The 21329-nt window shown below is 39.6% G+C and overlaps 1 protein-coding gene across 1 annotated transcript in view; it reads right to left on the bottom strand.

Moving 5' to 3' along the window:
- Positions 1-8912: 8912 nt before the first annotated feature.
- The window catches only part of LOC137643961 (V-type proton ATPase subunit D-like), an 81385-nt gene continuing 68968 nt past the window's right edge, over positions 8913-21329 (bottom strand). Inside the window, exons 4-5 of the mRNA XM_068376774.1 lie at positions 14645-14860; positions 8913-9380 (exon numbers count right to left, since the gene is read on the bottom strand). Coding sequence (XP_068232875.1) covers positions 9157-9380; positions 14645-14860 — 440 coding nt within the window. The 3' untranslated portion in view covers positions 8913-9156. The remainder of the gene's footprint in view (positions 9381-14644; positions 14861-21329) is intronic.

Below are 21329 nucleotides of genomic sequence, written 5' to 3'. Positions count from 1 at the left end.
GAGCTTAGGGCTAGTAGCCCCTGGCAACAGATCGTCCTCAGGATCATAATACCCATCCACCTACAAACTCTTAATCATTGAAGCCCAGGGTGGGTTGAAGTCATCAGGGTAGATCATTGACAGGGCAGTGCCTCCAAATGTGCTGGAAGAGACTTCCCTTTACTCTTGCTGAGGTGGGGGAGCTCTTACCGAGGAATTTGGAATGATAAACAAATCCTTCGGTTCCCTGTGCTGCAACAAGAGTTCTTCCATAAGAGTAGACCTTATGGCCTCCTCTGTCTTGAGGTACGACAGTCTTCTTCGGGAGGAGGAACTACATCAAACTGCGCTGGAGGGCGAGGCTCCTTAGGCCGCCCTCAATCGAGTGTGGTGGAAGGAGTCCTCCTTTGGGGGAGATGGCCTGATCCTTTTCCTTTTCCCCTTAAGTCTGGCCTGAGAAACTCTGAACTACAGGGGACTCCCTTAGGATTCTGAGGCGCTCTTTCTTAGGTCCTCTTTTGAAGAGAGAGGCGTTTCTCCTTATAAGGAAGAGCTGCCAGAGCAGAGCCTTGCAAACTCCTCCAGGGATCTACGGGAGGAGAGGCACCTGGAAGGAAAGCAGCCAACAAAGCAATCCACTGTCACTGCCTACCGCATTACGTTGAATAATGGGCTCAGCCATAGGGAGTCTCTACTTCCCGATGAACTGGGAGGGGGATCCTTCAGACGGCATGGAGCCCTGGTTTTAGAAACCTGGGAAGGTTTCCTCAACTCCTTTCCTCCAGGCAGGATTGGCACTGGCCTACCCTTCGGGGATGTGCTGGACGTTGATACCTTGTGGCGGGATGTTGCAAGAACAACCCCCACCTCCACAACCGGAACACTGATGAATATTAATACTGTACACAATTGTATTAATTGATCTGGTCATGAGCGTTATCATCACCATCATCATTGTCATAATATTACAGCACAAGAACAATCAACTCAGGTTCTTGAACGTAATCCAGGTCATCAACAGTCGGTCAATCCACTAGAGCAGTCTAAACACAATCAATTACAGGCCAGGTCATCAAGGGTTGAGCAACATTCAAAAATAAGTTCTCCAAAGGAGGAATTACAGCTCAAAAAATAATCAAACACTTCCACACTGGTAAAAGAATAAAAATTATAAGCCAGCATTCACAAACACAACTGCCTCTAGCTGCAGTCAAATAAAAAATAATCATTCGCCCAAGACATGCACCACTCTCCTAACCTAGCTAAAAACATAAAAAAAAACCTCATTAATACCAACAGTCTTTCTCACAACAAACAATCGATACACACTCTCTCTCTCTGGATTTGGCAAACAAAAAATAAAGATAAAAACAAAAATTAATCCTCCACAACCTCTGAGCATCAGAGTGTTCTAAAGATTCTCCCAGTCTTTTGCCCTGCAACGGTAAATGACAAGGGGGGAGAGTGGTGAAGGCCGTCTCGGGGCAGGTAGAGGCCCACAAGACTGGTGAGAATACAGTAATGGAAATCTCGCCTCGCAAGAAGGTTTCCCTGGGCAGAGATACCCTCTCTCACAATCAAGAAAGGCGACAGAACCTCGGAGCAGTTGGCAAGACCGAACTGACTGGTGCTACGTGATCACATGGAAGGTGACAGAGCAAGTCTTCCGAGGGTGGTAATTCGAGACACGTTGCTCCGTCATGTGACACTGTTCTGCCATGCGATGCAGCTAGAAATCAAGCAGGGGCCAGATGACAAAACCCCGAGGGGTTTTCAGCAGTAGAGCGGGAAAACTCAGGGTTGCACGTACCCTAGGGTTCAGCAAGACCAGAACCTGGAGGTTCTAAGTCCAGGTTTCCCAACCCTGGGGTCGCCAAACTCTCAAAATATCAAAATAAAAATAAAAATTCAAAATATGGCAGAACTCGCAGTACTGTAAAGAAAAAATATATAAAAGTATTTGGGGATTTTTATTAATCGACTTTTATATATCTATCTATTCATATATTAACATAAAAAAACAAAATTTTAATGGTGGTATCCCTGAGTGCAGTATGCATTTGATATGTGAATAGCATTACCGTCCACGTCCAATCAGGCAGCCACTCCCGCTGTACTGACGCAGCGGGAAACACTGTCTACTATTTGTTCGTCTCATATAGTTGATGCATTTATGCCTGTATAGAGATTTCGAATGTGCTGCATAGGTTGCACTCAGTCTTTGTTTTTTTTAAATTCTTAATTATTCACGAAAAAGTGGTATGCCAATAATAGAAACTGAGTACTTCCCTTGCTGACGAAGTATTGCACCACAGTATGTCAGTGAGTGATAGCCTATCACAGTATTCATAATTGGGGCTTCTAAAACCACATGGTAAACCCCCCCCCCCATATTTAAAGAGAGAGATGGGCAAGGGAAGAGGAAGAGGAGAGGGGCACTTTTCATGCCCTCTCCTCCTACATTTTACCCTTTCCCTTCGCAACCCTTTCCTTGCTCCTCTTCCCCCTTCGCCGTCTTTCCAGGCCCCTTCTCCCCCTGCTTCTTTTTTACCCCTGCCCTCCTCTCCTCCTCCTTCTTGGCCCCCCCTCCCCTCCTCTTCGATATTTCCTTGCCACTTCCCTTCCTCTCCTCATCTTTACTACTCCCCTTCCTTTTTATTTACCTCTTGTGAATTTGTATTGTTTCGATTATTATTTCATTTAACAAAATAATTGTGTTATTAGATGTGTTATTTTATTTGTATGTTCTTGTGAAGTTGGCACGTCTGCGGCGCTAGTCACTAGGTCGAAAAGGTCGTTGGTTTGGCAGTTGTTTAGAGATTTGGAGGATTTTATGTCGCTGGTTTTTGAGGTTGTTGTTTTGGCAGTTGTTAAAAGATTTGGAGGATTTTGTCATTGGTTTTTGAGGTTGTTGTTTTAGCAGTTGTTTACAGATTTGGAGGATTTTATAACATTGGTTTTAGAGGTTGTTGTTTTGGCAGTTGTTTAGAGATTTGGAGGATTTTATGTCGCCGGTTTTTGAGGTTGTTGTTTTGGCGTTGTTTAGAGATTTGGAGGATTTTTTCGCTGGTTTTGGAGGTTGTTGTTTTGGCAGTTGTTTAGAGATTTGGAGGATTTTATGTCATCGGTTTTTGAGGTTGTTGTTTTGGCAGTTGTTTAGAGATTTGGAGGATTTTATGTCATTGGTTTTGGAGGTTGTTGTTTTGGCAGTTGTTTAGAGATTTGAAGGATTTTATGTCATTGGTTTTGGAGGTTGTTGTTTTGGCAGTTGTTTAGAGATTTGGAGGATTTCATGTCATTGGTTTTGGAGGTTGTTGTTTTGGCAGTTGTTTAGAGATTTGGAGGATTTTATGTCATTGGTTTTGGAGTTTATTGTTTTGGCAGTTGTTTAAAGATTTGGAGGATTTAAGTCGCCGGTTTTTGAGGTTGTTGTTTTGGCAGTTGTTTAGAGATTTGGAGGATTTTATGTAATCGGTTTTGGAGGTTGTTGTTTTGGCATTGTTTAGAGATTTGGAGAATTTTATGTCATTGGTTTTGGAGGTTGTTGTTTTGGCAGTTGTTTAGAGATTTGGAGGATTTTATGTCATTGGTTTTAGAGTTTATTGTTTTGGCAGTTGTTTAAAGATTTGGAGGATTTAAGTCGCCGGTTTTTGAGGTTGTTGTTTTCGCAGTTGTTTAGAGATTTGGAGGATTTTATGTCATTGGTTTTGGATGTTGTTGTTTTGGCAGTTGTTTAGAGATTTGGAGGGTTTTATGTCATTGGTTTTGGAGGTTATTGTTTTGGCAGTTGTTTAAAGATTTGGAGGATTTTAAGTCGCCGGTTTTTGAGGTTGTTGTTTTGTCAGTTGTTTAGAGATTTGGAGGATATTATGTCATTGGTTTTGGAGGTTGTTGTTTTGGCAGTTGTTTAGAGATTTGGAGGATTTTATGCCATTGGTTTTGGAGTTTATAGTTTTGGCAGTTGTTTAGAGATTTGGAGGATTTTAAGTCGCCGGTTTTTGAGGTTGTTATTTTGGCATTTGTTTAGAGATTTGGAGGATTTTATGTCATTGGTTTTGGAGGTTGTTGTTTTGGCAGTTTAGAGATTTTAAGGATTTTATGTCATTGGTTTTGGAGGTTATTGTTTTGGCAGTTGTTTAGAGATTTTGAGGATTTTATGTCACTGGTTTTTGAGGTTATTGTTTTGGCATGTTATGAGAATTGGAGGATTTTATGTCATTGGTTTTGGAGGTTGTTGTTTTGGCAGTTGTTTACAGATTTGGAGGATTTTATGTCATTAGTTTTGGAGGTTGTCGTTTTGGAAGTTGTTTAGAGATTTTAAGGATTTTATGTCATTGGTTTTGGAGGTTATTGTTTTGGCAGTTGTTTGGAGATTTTGAGGATTTTATGTCGCTGGTTTTTGAGGTTATTGTTTTGGCATGTTAAGAGAATTGGAGGATTTTATGTCATTGGTTTTGGAGGTTGGTGTTTTGGCGGTTGTTTAGAGATTTGGAAAATTGTATATGGTTGGTTTTTGAGGTTGTAGTTTTGGCGAGATTTGGAGTGCTGAATATCATTGATTTTTTCGTTTCTGCTTAGTCTTATTTACTGTGATTTGCAAATATATTACATCTCTTTTCCTTGTTACTCCTTCCGTGACCCTTCCCCTCCTCTCTACGCCGCCTCCTCCTTGTTCCTTGCCCCTTCACTTTCCTTGCTACCTACCCTCTTTCTAAGACTGAACCACGAATAGAGAAACTTAGCCTCATGATCCAGGACCAAGGCTCCCAAGAAAATCAGTTTACCATGTAACAGAAAACCTTTATATATACTTTTAGTTTGTTTTTGTGGAATGTGACAAAACATTATTCCAGAAGTGGGGTTTTTTATTAATATTAAGCCTTAGAATTTATAATGCTATAATAAAATTTAATGATGTTAATTTTGTCTTTTCCAATCTTATAGTACCCATCTTATAGAAGGATATTCACTGTCCTTTACTTTTACAGCCAACAACTAGTAATATATAAGAATACTTATACAACTGAACTAGTGGGGTCGCGGTCATAGCTTGAGGTGCATGATTGGGGTCGCCTGAAAAAAAAGTTGGGAACCACTGTTCTAAGTCATCGAATCTCAAAAGATTTAGTAACTATCAAGACCCTGGTGGGGCGAGCCCACAGGTTCCGCACTACGAGAACCCGAAGTTTTGAGTCACGAGGCCAAGAGGGATCATTGTGATGAGGACCCAAAGGCCCCCCAGGGTTACAATAGCCTGGAGGCTCAGCGTAACTGGCATCACGAGAGCTCGCAGGCTCAGCATAACGCTAGTCACGAGAGCCCGAAGGCACAGCGTGACGAGGGTCAACAGAGCCCAGAGGCTCTGCGCGACGAGAGTCCGAAAAGTTGGGGTTACTAGAGCCATAAGGCTCAATATAATGAGGGTTATGAAAGCACGGGGGCTCAGCGTAAAGCTTCATGAGAGCCCGAAGGCTCAGCGCAATGCAGAACACGAGAGCCCGCGGACTTAGCGTAACAAAGGTTACGAGAGCAACGAGTCCGAAAACTCTGGGTTATGAGAGCACGAAGGCTCAACATAATAGGGGTCACGAGAGCCCAAAGCTCAGCGTAGTACAGGTCACGAGTGTATAGGGGTTCTACGCTACGGGAACCCAATGGTTCCGGCAAAGGCTCAGCGTGACAAGGACCCGAAGGTCCCAGGTTACGAGAGCCCGGAGGCTCAATGTAACAGGAGCCCGACGCTTGGGGTTACGAGAGCCCAAAGGCACAGAGTGACGAGGACCCAAAGGCTCAACATAATCAGAGCCCGAAGGCTCCGGGTCACGCAAGCCCGAAGGCTTAGCGAAACGAGGACCCGTAGGTCCCGGGTTACGAGAGCTCGAAGGCTCAGCCGAATGGGAGCTCGGATCCTCTGAGTCACGCATGCCCAAAGCAAGACTGTCACGAGAATCCAAAGGAAAATCATGACCTGAACGTGAAGGTTCAAAAAGACGTCTCGTTACCACTGGGGGAGGAGCATGCCCAGGGTGATGATGGGTCATAAACTCCTCCACCTGACGGTCCCCCGAAGGAGAACGTCTAGCAGAAACCTCCAGAGAGGGAGACTGCTGAGGCCCAACAAGATCAGAAGCTTCCTCTCTCAGGAGAGAGGTTTGTTCTCCCGAAGTTGAACATCCCCTAGGACTAAGCTGTACCCACACCACTGGGGAGGAAGTGTAGGCGTGAGGAGACCGCTGAACACAAGTGGTTCTCTCTCGCAAACGAGAGAGATGTTCGCCTGATGGGGGAACATGCCTCAGACTTTGATCCTCCACTGTCCCTGGTGGAATCGCGTGGAATCGCTAGTATTCTGCGTCAGTCACAGGGGACCAGAAGTCTAACCGATGGGCAATAGCGCCTGCGGCAACAGGGAACGGCTCAACTTCCGAAGAAGTAGGAGAGAGAGCTTGCGCTCAGCCCCCAACTCAAGGAGTCCAAAGAGAATGTCCTTAGAATAGTGCCCATCAATGCCCAGTGATGACTAAATAGACAAGTCAGAAATCAAGCAGAAGCTCCCTGGAGAAAGAGGCACGACAGACTCGCTAAGGGAATTGGTACCATCCCTTGATCTACAAGGTTGTCTTGGAGTAAACAGGGCTGCGCTGCTATTCGGCCATTTCCCAGAGAGGACCGGCGGAGGAGCAGCTTCGGGAAGACGTTGGGGGGTCAAAGAAGACGACCACGATTTCTTCAACTTCACTGATGACCCTGAAGACGAAGAAGCGCGCTTAGCCTTCTTTTTCCATCTCCCGAACCTCTCCCACTGCAAAGCAGATCACTCCTTATACCCTCCACAGGTGTCGTCCCGGTGACAGCAGATATGAAGGTACCGCAACAGCGGCCTTCGGGACTGGAACAGGTATGCAAGGGACTTCCAAGGAGAAAAGCAAGCACACTTCTGAAAGATAAAGAATAGCAATATTATTGAAAGGCAAGTCTTTGTGGGAGAGAGCGGCCGTATGACCGTCCTCTACCGAGCCAGAAAAAGTCAGGGCTCAGCCAGATGTGTGAGTGAGCTGGGCAGTCGGCTACCCCTGAGCTAACCCCCCTCTAATCAAAAAATGATCATGGCTCTTCTTTCAGCTTCGCCGAGAGTATATCCCTATAAATAGCAAAGGGTTTGCATTTGTGTTGGAATAATCAAACTTTTCACATATTTTCGTGAAACCTCTCATGGATATTGATATTATTCGTAAATATAGACACATTTGGTTTTTTGGACTAACTGAAAATTGACAGTGTCACTTGAAATGAAATCAAGAAAATCCTAGATTTACGTGACGTCACTCTGGGCAGCCATCTTGTGAGCATGATATTTCATTACATGAGGGGAAACACCAAAAAACAAAAATGTACTGATATTTGTATTATGATCAAGTACATCCATGACATACTGTGTGTCATATCTCTAGCACAAACAACAATGCCAATAGCATATTTTAGAATAAAAATTATTTTTTATATGTAACATCACAGCATTTTTATTCAATTAAATCCCGCCAACACAATACTGTATTAGGAATCATATTTAAGATACAGTATTCCGCGAAATGCTAGTCAAAATATCAAATACTTTTTATTTAGCAAATTTTTTTCTACCTTCGCCAACACAATATTAGGAATCATATTTAAGATATTCCGCGAAATGTTTGAGTCAAAATATCAAATACTTTTTATTTAGCGAATTTTTTTCTACCTTCGGTTTGGCGGCCCCTTAGGATTAAGTGTACATATTTTATACAAAGACCATTAACTATATTCGTACGAATTTCTACGCAGCAGTCTTGAAGCATTATCCAACAACTGATGTGTTGTCTCTTTCACAGTACTGTAGGAAACCCACGTCTAAATAACATTACCCCGTAATTATAAACAATGTCCGGGTGTATGTACTAGTGTATACAAATACATTACTTTTTACATGAAGTGATTCTGCTCAAAAAGGATCAAAGCAGGAGATGCCCACAAGAAGAGAGAGACTACAGGATTGAGGCAAGTCATGGTGAGATGGTATGTTGTGCTGGGCGGAGAGGGAAGTGGAGCGAAGCAAGTCCAGTGTAAAGGAGTGCAGGCTGCTTGAAATCATTGCACCGCGAGAGTACCTCTCGTGAATCCGCAAATGTGATATTTTATCTAATAGGTTATACAGTTCTTTGTGTTGCAAATGAGTGAAATTACAAAGAATGAACCCACGAAAAGCAAAAGGGGACTGTACCTTATTTAAGAATTATAGGACATTCCAGCTCAACTTGAGACATTCTTATTTTAAAGGATGAAAGGTTTGTATACACATAGGAACAAGCTGTTAAATTTCCATCATTTCCTTCCTAAAGCCACAGAACACTGAAAAGCTTATAACAAAAAAAAAAATTAGTAACTTTAAAAATCCTTATTTTTGGCAGCAGCCAACCTTTCACCAAGGCTCTCAAGAGGTTTAAATCTGCATGACAGCTGTCTTACCCTAACCAATAATGAGCAGCTCCATAATCATAGGTCAATATATTATGCTATAATTTTAGGCACAAAACAGTAGAAATAAATACAGTAAATCATATAATGTGTCAAAGTGTAACTAACTGTCTGTTCATTCATATTATATTTTATTTCCACATAACATAGTACATTATATACACTATTAGAAACAACAAAATAACTTGATCATTTAAAACTTGTTTTATACAAAGAATACACATTCTTTCCTATTATCATCTACCATTTTTATGTAATAAATGTTACAATACAAAAAGACAATTATACACAAATAGAAATTCTTTTTAGTTTCTAATACTTGTAAGTGAAAGAAATTTGATAAACAATGAGGTATTCCAATGAAGAACTTAAATAAAAAATCATCAGAATACAGTAACTACTCATGTTAGGCTAGACTGGGAAAGTTGAATTGCCAAACTATTATGCTGACCATATAAAAAACAAGGCATTAAAAATTATATAAATCTGCAACATAATTTGTAATTGGATGTTGTGCATTATCTATTTACAGGACTAAATCTGAATATATCATGAAAAGCATTCAGTACACTTTCAACAAAAAAGTACAGTACTTGATTGCTCATCTGAATGGAAGGGATTGAAATTCACACAATTTAAAATACACCTCATACCATATATTCTTATGTTTTAGAAGAGAAGATCTTCGTCATGACTATCAGTTATCATATTTCGGGCCTCTGCCTCTGCCAGAATTCCGGCTTCTTTCAAAGCTGCCTTTGCTTTTTCATTTTTGTCTCTGGCCTGCTTTTTCTTTTCTTGGATCTTTTTCAAACGGTAAAATTCCTCACGTTCCAACTCATCAAGTTCCGACAAAATGTACTGGAGAGTGCGTTCATACCTTGGAATTATAACTGTAGAAGAAAAGTTGAGTTTAGTAGCATGAAGGTATAGTTAGGGTTTGAATAGGGTAACCTTTACAAGATGTTAACTGTACTGTGTATCAGAAATCACAGGTTAGATGAGGTCATATTGTACAATATTAAAAGTGCTATGACTTCACATGGGTTGTTAAGCAACAGTTATTTGCAACTTCCAGATTTCTGAATTTTTACGATTAACAAGCATTGACTTAAAACTCATTCTTTACTGGAAAGTGAACACCTAATAGTGATGGAAGACATGGATATGGAATAGATTTAAAAGTACAAATAAATCAATCTACAATAAATACCATTTCTTTTGCATCAATCAAAATCCATTTTAATCTTAATTACTCCAAAATTCATAGGTACTAGGTTGGCCAGGGCATTGGCCGCCCATTGAGATACTACCGCTAGAGTGTTATGGGGTCCTTTGACGGGCCAGACAGTACTACATTGGATACTTCTCTCTGATTACAGTTCATTTTCCCTTTGGCCTATTCTTTACAGATTTTCCTCTGCCCTCATACATCTGACAACACCGAGATTACTAAACAATTCTTCTTCACTCAAGGGGTTAACTACAGCACTGTAATTGTTCAGAGGTATTTTTCTTCTTGGTAAGGGTAGAAAAGAGACTTTAGCTATGGCAAGCAGCTCTTCTAGGAGGACACTCCAAAATCAAATCATTGTTCTGTAATCTTGGTTAGTGCCATAGCCTCTGTACCATTGTGTTCCACTGTCTTGGGTTACATACAGTTCTCTTAATTGAGGGTAGACTCAGGCACACTATTCTATCTTACGTCTCTTCCTCTTATTTTGTTGAAGTGTTTTATAGTTTATATAGGAAATATTTACTCTAATGTTACTGTTCTTAAACCATTTTATTTTTTCTTATTTCCTTTCTTCACTGGGCTATTATCCCTGCTGGAGCCCCTGGGCTCATAGCATCCTGCTTTTCCAATTAGGGTTGTAGCTTAGCAAGTAGTAATAATAATAATAATAATAATAATAATAATAATAATAATAATAATAAACCTCAGATGCTAGATTAACAGCAGAATTTACTACTTAATCAACTCTTCTCACAATGTGGGAAGGAGTTCATCTATTTAATCTTTGGATGTCAAAACTAATTTTCATATTTCAAGGTTAATGCAATTAAAACTGGAAAGATTAAATTAAGAGTTTTATACCAATAGTATTAATCCATACATTACGTATCTGTAAAACATCTGACGAGTTCATAATTAATTACGAACTACTACTTGCAAGTATTGTACATGATATTTTATCAAAGTATAGCAATAAATATGAACAAATATTTGTAAGAAGCAAGCAGGTAGGTCATAATATACTAAGCACACATTCAAAACGAGTATAGCAATATACATATAAAAAGTAATTAAAGGTGAATAAATACTTGAATAAAAATAATCACTTAGGAAAATGAAAATCAAAATAAGTACTCTCTCAAAATTAACCAAACAGAATTACAGAGCTTTGTAAGACTGAAAATGGAATTTCAGTATTAAATTTTTTTTATTTCTAAATTCACAAGTTCATAAAGTTTGTATTTTAAAGCTCTGTTATATCATCATTTACCTAGAAAAAAAAAAACTATAAAATTTTCCTTTTTTCTTCCAATAGATTCAGACCTCTAATAAAGTAATGAGACAATTTAATAGTGATAGCAATAGTTTGGCCACGACACACCATCTTTTGTCTGTCAGTCTAGAAGTAAAAACTATAGTATTCCTTATACTCTTAATACCACTGATCAGTGGGGAGAAGAGTGACCATATTTATGAACATCAGACGAGTATAAAAAATCAAAAAAATTTATTATCAGAATTCTGTTTATTTCTATGCACCGCCCCTCATATTCATATTGTTGACCCTCACACTGATGGGGGTAGGTTTGTAGTAAAGTTAAGAGAGAGGCCATTTATAGTTTTCAAATACTGTACAGCAGTACTGAACTATACTGTACAAACTTGAGTCCTTTAATAGGAGTATGATTTCAGCAAAGTTAAAAACTTTGCTATGAAAAATTGTATCGATGTGTTAGTAGTTAACGGTGGTTAGGAGGGAAGCCCACCTGCATACCAGCTCATTGAGAAGCCACTTTGACCTTCACCTAGAACTTGCGTGGTGAGTGAGGTAGAAACAATAACTTGAAGGACTCAGATTTGTATAGTTAAGAAAAATACATATTGTTTTTAAAAAATTGTGATATGTTCATACACGGATATCCTTACACTTATCCTTAGGAGGGAGGAAGTTCATTTAACCAAACTGACTGACTTAAAATTGCAAATATCTAAACGCTCGGCGCTTATGATGAGCACAAGTGTCTATTACAATCCACTTCCTATGCCTGTTTTACAGGAGAAAGGGAGAAGTTACTGCCATAGGTGGTCACAGAAGAACTGCATTCTAATAGGATGGTGTGTGTATAAATAAAATGACTGAGTTCACATTATCATCTAACCTCACTCTCGTCAGGAAGATGAGGAAATAAGCACTTTATCTTAAAATTAAGAGAATAGTTGCTCATTATGGTCTCTTACCTACACCAAAATCTGTTCCAACAACATAACGGTCCAAGCACTGCACCTCAAGGGAGGGGAATGAAAAGTGAAGAAAAAAGGTCATGTATTCCTCCTCCCATCCTAGACTCACTTTATAACCATTTTCTTAAGATAAAATTTCCTATATAAACTATAAAAACTTAATCAAAACAAGAGGAAGAGAAATGAGATAGAATAGTGTGCTCCAGTGTACCCTTCAAGCAAGAGAACTCTAACCCAAGACAATGGAAGACCATGGAACAGAGGCTATGACACTACCCGAGACTAGAGAATAATACTGTAATTTGATTTTGGAGTGTCCTTCTCCTAGAAAAGCTGCTTACCATTGCTAGAGAGTCTCTACTACCCTTACCAAGAGGAAAGTAGCCACAGAACAATTACAGTGCAGTAGTTAACTCCTTGAGTGAAGAAGAATTGTTTGGTAATCTCAGTGTTGTCAGGTGTATGAGGAAAGAGGAGAATCTGTAAACAATAGGCCAGACTATTCGGTATATGTGTAGGCAAAGGGAAAGAACCGTAACCTGAGAGAAGGACCCAATGTAGTACTGTGAAATCTTATTATTATTTTCTCCTTCCCTTGTTCCTTGCCATTTATTTAATTGCTCTACCAGTCTCCAAATAGCTGTACCTACTTTCCTCCTAGAATATTTTTCCTTTTCTCTGTACAGTTCTTCTGCCCCCAGTAAATGCCTTACTTTCCAGTCCTTAAATGCATTTGATTTTCTTTGAACCGACTCTTGCACCTCTATCCCATGACCACTTTTCTCCTTTCGGCACACCATATCCCCTGTTTCTTATCACTAACCCACCAATTCCCCTGTTTCTTATTATTATTCCACTAATTCATCCGTTTCCCCTACACATTTCATTCATAGCCATCCAGATATTTTCCTCTGTTAACCAGGCCACTCAATCTTTAAGTTCAACCTTTCAAGTCATCTCTCACAATCCTCATTAAATTGCTCACCATGTTTTCCTTTAAGGTCCCAAACCTTTATTCTAGATCTCCTCTTTCTCTTCTTGAGTTTTCTACCTCTCATTTTAAAATCTATCACTACTAGTCTATGTTGTTTAACTCCTGCTTCCCCCAAAATTGCTTTACAGTTCATCACATTGTTTTTGTCAGCTCCTCTAACCAAAATGTAATCTATTTGGCTTTTCACTCTTCCACTTTCATAGGTTTTAAGGTGCTTATACAACTTCTGAAACCAGGTGTTCATACATGCCAATTCAAAACTCTAAGCCATCTAATATAAAATCATTCCATCTCCATTTCTAATTCCAAACCCATGGCCTCCATGCACTTTCTCATATCCATCCTGTCTCTTCCAGACTCTGCCATTCATGTCAGGTACTATGATTAGCTTCTCTTCCTCTCTCTCTCTGTTTTTATAGCTGCCTCAAACTCTTGTTCAAGCAATTATTTCTCTTGTCAACCCATCTGAGGGGCATTTCTGAAATTATATTTACTATGTAACCCCCTATCATCATTGTAATTTTTAAAAACCTATAATTTTCTTCTCTTTATTTCTTCCACTTTTTTCCTTGCAATTATTACATATTATGACCCCCAACTGCATTTCCTCCCTCTCGTGATCTGTTGTAATTGAGCTTATACCCATTTCCTCTCTCTGACTACTGGAGGTATTCAAATATTAAAATACCTAAACACATATGCTATAATACATGAAATGGATAAATCTAACCCTGCATGCCTTAAGTACAGAATTAAACAGGGCTCTATAACCCCAATTGCCTGAAATGGAAGGAATGGTAAAATTCTAACAATATCATCAAAACTAGTTCTAGTCATTGATATATTGCTTGACTTGCACCACTCAAAATAACCATTCTATTGTATTTGACTCATTATTAGTAAACTGTCTTTTGGAACATAAAAGGTTTCTTATGTTTCCAATATTACAGTGGATATTTCACATGTGGTTACACGCAGCGCACAGGGATTTGGATGCATCCCCTTCAAAATTGGTTATCCGAGAAAATTGGCTTTGTATGGCAACCTCTTCAGCGTGATCATGTTGTTAGTAAAAACAATACTTGTTTATCACCTAATAAACCTAGTCTTCCCTGGCTTTCCCCCTGAATTAAAAGAAAATTTGCTTTACAACAAAATAATTTATATGAGTTACTACTACCAGAAGATAATCCTTCTATGAGGAACTTCAGCCACCAGCACATAACAGGGAGAGAGAGGATTTTTATCACCTGGCAATAAATCCATTTAACAACCCTCACAAGAACACACAGAAGCCAGAAGATATCCCCTCCAATTAAATAAAGAAGAATGTGTTTTTATATAATTTCCTAAAACCAAAATCACAATCAGAAGTCTAGGTAGACATGGGCTTGAGCACTGAGCACAACGTGACAACTAAAAGATAAAAGAGATATGATCTACCAATGCAGCAGTGCTGCCATTCACTACCACATATGACAAGGGTACTTTGAAAGCCACATCTGCTACTTCTTTTTTAAAAATGCAAATAAGTAAAATTACCTTAATGACATCTTGAAATACATCTTACTACGCCAACATAAGTTTCTCTTTTATATAAAAAATATTAATAGATCTACCCACTCTTGTACAGTTATTCCATGCACACCAAACTCCTAACCCATAACTTAATTTATCCCACTTACCATGTTCGATGGCATTTACACGGCGATTTGTTATCTTAACAACATTGTCCAGGGTTACAAAGGAAGCCTGAAGTGATGCCAATTCAATTAATAGCTCAATAGCTCGCTTGTAATTAATCTTGAGTTTGGCCATTTGCTGACCACCTCGTGATAACCCAGTCAATTCATAGGTGTCGACGCCATCTTCCATACTCTCAAATACAGGAAGGGTTGTACCTGATTGGAAGAAATTAGATGAAAATTATTTACTGATACATTCCATACATTTTATAACTACCTCAATTTTACTAACAGTTTCACTAAAATATTAAGCGAAAGCAAACCTAGATAAAAGAGGCACAAAATGGCTACATCATACTTTAACTATATTCAACTTTATATGTACAGTATATCCTTCAAAATTAAAGAAAATGAAATCTGAAGTTACAGAAGATGGATTAACGTTTTAAAGTTTCCTGCCATACTGAAATACCGTAAACACACAAACTGTTTTCATGTTGCATCATAGTGATGTTCTTTACAAATTTTTGTAAACTTAAAGTAGTAATTGATGTATCCAAGAAGTTGAGGACAGATGTGTAATGTAGGAAGCTTTCAGGCTAAAGAAAAGTGTAAAAGGCCTAAGCCATAATCTTCAGCTGACCAGATAACACAAGGACGATGATCTGGACTGTAAACTTGTTTGCGTATCAACACTTTTATAAGTGCTCTGTCAAAGCTATGGATTTTGTAGCCTAGAAAAAAGCCTATAAGCATACCAATTTACTTGCATACCCCAATTCAACATTCCCAGTCATCCTGACTAAAAATTATTTTAAAAAATTACATTGATTAATTTTTTTTTTTTTCAATTATACAAACCAGTTCTTTACTATAGGATTAGAACAGAGTAATAGCGAAGGCTGGAATACGGCAGTTAAACTTCTAAAGAGGTGTAAACAACCAAGCTGGGTAGTTACACTGTCGGTTGCATGGAAGCCACCACCACCCCTCTAGCTCACTGTAATCTCAATTGAATTGCAGCCGGGACTTACTTCAGGGGGTGGTGATCGCGGGAAGGTTTGAGTAAAGAACTTGGGTTTGTATCGTTCGGAAAAATACAAATTATTTTCAAAATTTGTCATTTGTTCCTATACAAATACAAACCACAATTCTTTATCATAGGAGACTCATCCTTAGAAGGGAGGAAGTCATTCTAACTGGCTGGAAAAACCAACCCAGTAACCTCAGGCTTATCATTAGATATATCAGCCTGAACTTACAGCTCGTAAACCAAGAGATGGCCAATAGCAATCACGGCCCGTGCAAAGTAGAAGGGAAGAGATATTTGAGCTGTACTTCACTGTGCTGAACTCAAAGCTAAACTGCATTTGCTAACAAAAAATTAAAAGTTTGCACAGACGTCATCAAATGAGCACGAGCCATGGAAGGGCGAGCTAATAGTGTGCGCTAATAGCAAGCAGAAGTGATATACCCCACTTCACGTGAGGGGATAGCAATCTGAACATGGCATGAGCGTGCAGGTAGCTGAACTCACCAAAGACTACACAAGTCCCTCGCAGTCAAAGCATAAGGATGACCTTCACACAGTATTTACAGGAGTGCACGCTTGTGATCTCCAGGAAGCTTCGAATTCCTAGAGTGCTCCAAGTATGCGTTTCCATTTCTGAACTACCTGTGGGGATGGTACTACAGGAGAGGGCATCAATACACACTTGAGTTTGCTGTGCGTTAGACTGCAGGCCAAAATGGAGAGGGAAAGCGGTTGTCTCTGCTTTAGTGCTAAGAAACAATTCTCTGCTCAGTACGCACATTCCGCCTGGCAGGGGAATGTGCTGGGACGAAACTCACACGGATGTCAACCCACAGGTGCTCAGCTGGGCAAGTGCTTGCAGAAGAAGTAGAAGGCTCTGGGGGTAGGAGACTGAGAGGGAAAGACTCTATACTCTCAGCTCTAGAAGAGGATGAGCCAGTAGCACCCTCGGCAGGAGCAGAAACACTCATACCGAGGCCCCCAAGCCAACACTTCTACTAGCCTGGCCTTCAAAGGGGAGCACTTCAGCTGCAATGAACCACATAAGACACAAAAGGAATCTTGAACACCATGCTGAACTGCCCTCGAGCAAAAGACCACCCCCAACCCCTCCTTGTTTCACCAAGGGATAATGGTAATAGCTTCTTTCCTCAGTGTAAAAGGGCCACCCCTCTTCCCACAGTGACTTCCAGAGGAGAGTGATTGGGAAGAGCTGGAGGGGAGAGTACCAACCAAGGAGAGAAGTCAGCATTTCTTAGACTTCGAGGAAGACCCCAAAGTTAAAGCATCCCTTTCAAGCTTCTTCCGCCTCTTGCCGTACACTTCCCACTGGGAGGATGGCCACTCCCGACAATCGTCGCAGGGAGAGGCTTAGGTACAGGAGTCTCCGCTGCAACCCAAGAAAAGAAGGTGAGGATCAGTCTCCCTATTAGATATAAAAGTGCTGCACCTACAGCTCAACACTCCCGGGCATAATAAGTGCATGTCTGGCATTCCTCATCGAGATGCATGCATAAGCAATCCTGAAAAAGAAAAATTGGAAAAGTTTCACCGGTAATTTCAGCCAGTAAGTCCAAGTAAGTGAGAAAGTCCATTCACACTCACAGCTGAAATCAAAGTAGTTTGTCACTGAGCAAGTGGGGTGGTGCTTCCCCCTATAGACTGGTAACAACCAGTCGATTGTTGACAGTGTTAACAGCCGTATCCCACCTTCGCTGATATCATCACATACATATACCAAGGCACTTCCCCCAATTTTGGGGGGTAGCTGATATACTCCCATGTAAAGGACAAAAGTCTGTATTTGTACAGGAACAAAAGCACGTCTACAATCATCACTGAACCAGGGTTTGTCTTTTACTCTGTATTTTAACACACGAGAAGGGATACGCCTGTCAATTCTGTTGACCAGATTCTCATTCAAGAGAACAAGGAGCTCAACACCTTTATACATTTGTGACTAATTCCAAGACAAAATATCAGTCAAAATGACATTCCAGTCTACTTGAGATTTTATATATATTTTACAGGAGTATGACATATAAGGGAAAAGCTGCTCAGTCTTGATTACCAATGACACCAAGGCTTGAGCATATATCCCAACTGGAGAATCAACCATACTCATTATAACACCAGGAAAGCCAGTGTATACTGGTGACCAGGAGCTTTTTCACTCTTACATGATACATTGGAGATATGATCGGCCAAAGCATTGCTAAACTCAGCTGTTCCCGTCACATGCTGATCATTCACCTTCAACACTGGTGGTGGGTTGGGGGTAAATTTGCCAACCTTTTTTTCTTTCCTCCATACAGAAGAAAGTGGTGTTCTACAGTTGACTGAGGAAACAAAAGATATCCAAGACTGGTGCCCAGCTTCTTTCATGGCACAACTGAACTGTGCTGTGCTTAATATTTTTTGTACATCAAATTTTCCTCTTTACAGCATCTACGCAATCGAGTCATTGATTTTCCTTGTGGCTCTGCGCAAGGTAGTTAATTCTGAAGACCACCTGGGGACTGGTCACTGTTTGAATATCCCTGTGGTTTTGGGAATTGAAATCGACCCCCGCTGTGTGGAGGGTTCTATTCATTAAGTCTATGTCATCATAAACACATTAAAATTATTCTGCATTCCCTTCAATTTTGCTTAGTTCCCGAAATCTAATCCAGTCCGCCTTGTCAAAGTTCCATCATGGCGACCTTTGTAAAGGGGGATTAATGTTGGTGTTTATGATGATTGGTGCATGATCACTAGTATGCCAATCATCAGTTCTTCAATCTAAATTGAGAGGGCAGTTAGAGCTTGCAATTAAAAAGTCAATGCATGACAAGGTACCTGTCTGGATATGAAAGTGTGTGGGCTCTCCTGTATTAAGGAGTCCTAAATCTTCATTCTCCACAACTGATGATATAATATCACCCCCTTGCATTTGCTAAAACATCACACCATAAAGATGTTTACCATTCAAATCTCCCAGAGAAAAGGTTGAGGGAGGAGTTGAATCATTTAAATCATCATACAAAATGTTATTATTTGGAGGCCAGTAGGAAGAGCACATTATGTATTTTCTCCCTATATCTAGTTGTATGCCACTGCCTGCCGAGGTGTAAGAAGAGACAAAGATATTTGGGGAACATCTTGACAAACGTATATAAGACTTCTGCCATGGCTCCCTGCTCGTTGAACATATGATGTCCTATAGCTGATATACTCGCGAGAACAAGGAGTATTAGCATCAAGCTAGCTCTCTTGTTGATATAAAATTATAGGGGAGTCCTTATGAATAAGGATCAAGTTCTTCATATTTGGCTCTTAAACCCTGACAATTCCACTGCAAAATGGAAGAAAAAACTATGGTGTATTTCTGGAAGACATCTTAGAAGTCTTCCTATTGGCAGTTTTCTTTATTTAAAATTATTTCCTGCAGGCTTCTAAGAGAGGGTCTTCTTAAGTTAGGTTTTACATTTGCCTTTTTCATGTTTTTTTTTTACCTAATTGTTGTGGAAGATGGTGGATCTCGACTTGAATTTTTGATTGATTCATGTTTTTGCGTTGATCTGAAACACCAAAAAACAAAATATCATATCTATATAATATCATAACTTTGGTGTTTTTAATGGAAGGGGGTGAGAGAGATGGAGGTCTCTCTCTTTTCTGATTAACAGGTGGTGATTTATCTGGTCTCAGCATTTTCCCCACTACAGGTGCACCTGACAACTTTGTTTTATGTGGAACCTCCATCAAATCAGGAAAAGATACAGCCTGAGAGGGGTTAGTATTCTCGTTTGCAATGAGGGACAAAGGTTAATAGAGGTGGGCAACAACCTTAGGTGGTGATATTCTTGCCCTATCATGCAGCATGCTATCAGAATGTAGCTACTTATTTGGGAACTACTGGCAGTAATTGGTGGGTTGGATGTCTCCTGTCACATTTTTCCTTCTGATTTCAATGCTTTTATATAGCCTGTTGATTTACTCAATAGCCTCTTGGCATGCTCGAGTTATATGTTCGTTACTAGATTTATTGAGGGCAGCCTCTTCTAACTTATATTGCTGGCATCTATCAGTAGATTTAAGTTTCAAATTGCTGTTTAAATAATTGGCCTCTAGTGTACATTCTCCATGGTAAACATTGGAGCAAGTACTACACATTTTTTTCATTCTTGCACACTTTAGAAGAATGCCCAAATCTAAGGTAATTAAAACAATGGAATGGCTTCTACTTAAAAGATCAAACTTTAATCCGTTCATTTTCTATGTCAATGTGGAAAGGCATATCAACATCCTGGAAAGTAAGGATAATCATTGATGTTCCAGGGACTTTATGCACTTTCTATACTGTTAAAGGACAAATGGCCAGTATCTCTTCTTACGTAAACTCATAAGTCTCTATTAAAAACTGGTCCCCTTCCATAACTAAAGTTTAGATGGGGTTTGACATCCAACTTTATGTCATTATTATCAGCCTGTAAATTGGACAATACAACAGCTTGTGTTTGTGATTTGACATTAATGAGGAAACTGTTCTTTCCAAATTGAGTATCCACTTTCTTTTGAAAAAATTTGTATACAGTATCTTGAAATAATTTCCGGTTACTCTATGGACATGAGTCATGGTAGGACAAGTGAAACAATCTCCAACAGATTTAGTAGATTTGAGAACAAAGCCCTCAGAAGGATATTGAGAGTTAAATGAAAGGAAAGGATTAGAAATTAAACTATAAGAGAGATTACTGGAGTGCCATATGTTGATGAGATCATTATGAAGGGTAGAAGGGGATGGTTTGGGATGCTCTTCGCACTTCCTGAGAGAGATTAGTTCACCAAACGTTCAGTTGGGCTCCACAAGGCACTAGAAGAGTAGGAAGACCCAGGAGGACTATGAAGCGCGAAGTAGGAGATGATGAATGAAGAAGTATTCAATTAAAAGCTCTAGATAGAGAAGACTGGCGAAATCTAACCGAGGCCCTTTGCGTCAATAGATGCAGGAGGAGGAGGAGATGATGATGAAAACCCCTTTAGACTGAGCAATAATCTACATTGGTGGTTTTGGCTTTCTTTGGGGGAAGCATAGCTACATTTACATCTGTATCAATCCAGTCTGCAAGTTTGAATACAGTACATCCAAATCCTTGGCTACCCCATCACACAGAGCACCCTTGATGTTCAAATTATTAATTTTGATATTCATTACATGGCAGATTGCATTAAATGCTTCATTGTGATCATTAAAGGATATCCAAGACTCCCATTTGTCATTTTCAAACCTCATTTGAATTTCCTTGATTAAACCATACATTGAAATGCTTTAAATAGCACATCATAATCAGTTTCTAATGAAATTTCAGTAACATGCAGGATTCTCAGTTCTCTGTGTTGCCCAAATTGTTTGTTTTATGAATGTTTGAAGGATGGTCCTTTTTAGTACCTAGGTCATCAACAGAATTTTCTTTAGCAGAATTGCTAGAGATCGTCAAATCCAGGGATGGACCGTCATTTTTCAAAGGGTCCATATATAAGGGAGGAACTTTTTTTTGTTGGTCATTTTCATTTGGTTGGTTTACCTGTTTGAGAATATTAAAAAAGTACCAAACGTTGGAAAGTAAATTTATATTCTCCACTATCTGCACAAAAAGAATGTGCACTTAA

The sequence above is a fragment of the Palaemon carinicauda genome, chromosome 7, assembly GCF_036898095.1.
Source record: "Palaemon carinicauda isolate YSFRI2023 chromosome 7, ASM3689809v2, whole genome shotgun sequence".
NCBI classification, from domain to species: domain Eukaryota; kingdom Metazoa; phylum Arthropoda; class Malacostraca; order Decapoda; family Palaemonidae; genus Palaemon; species Palaemon carinicauda.
This window is presented reverse-complemented; position numbering and strand designations above follow the sequence as displayed.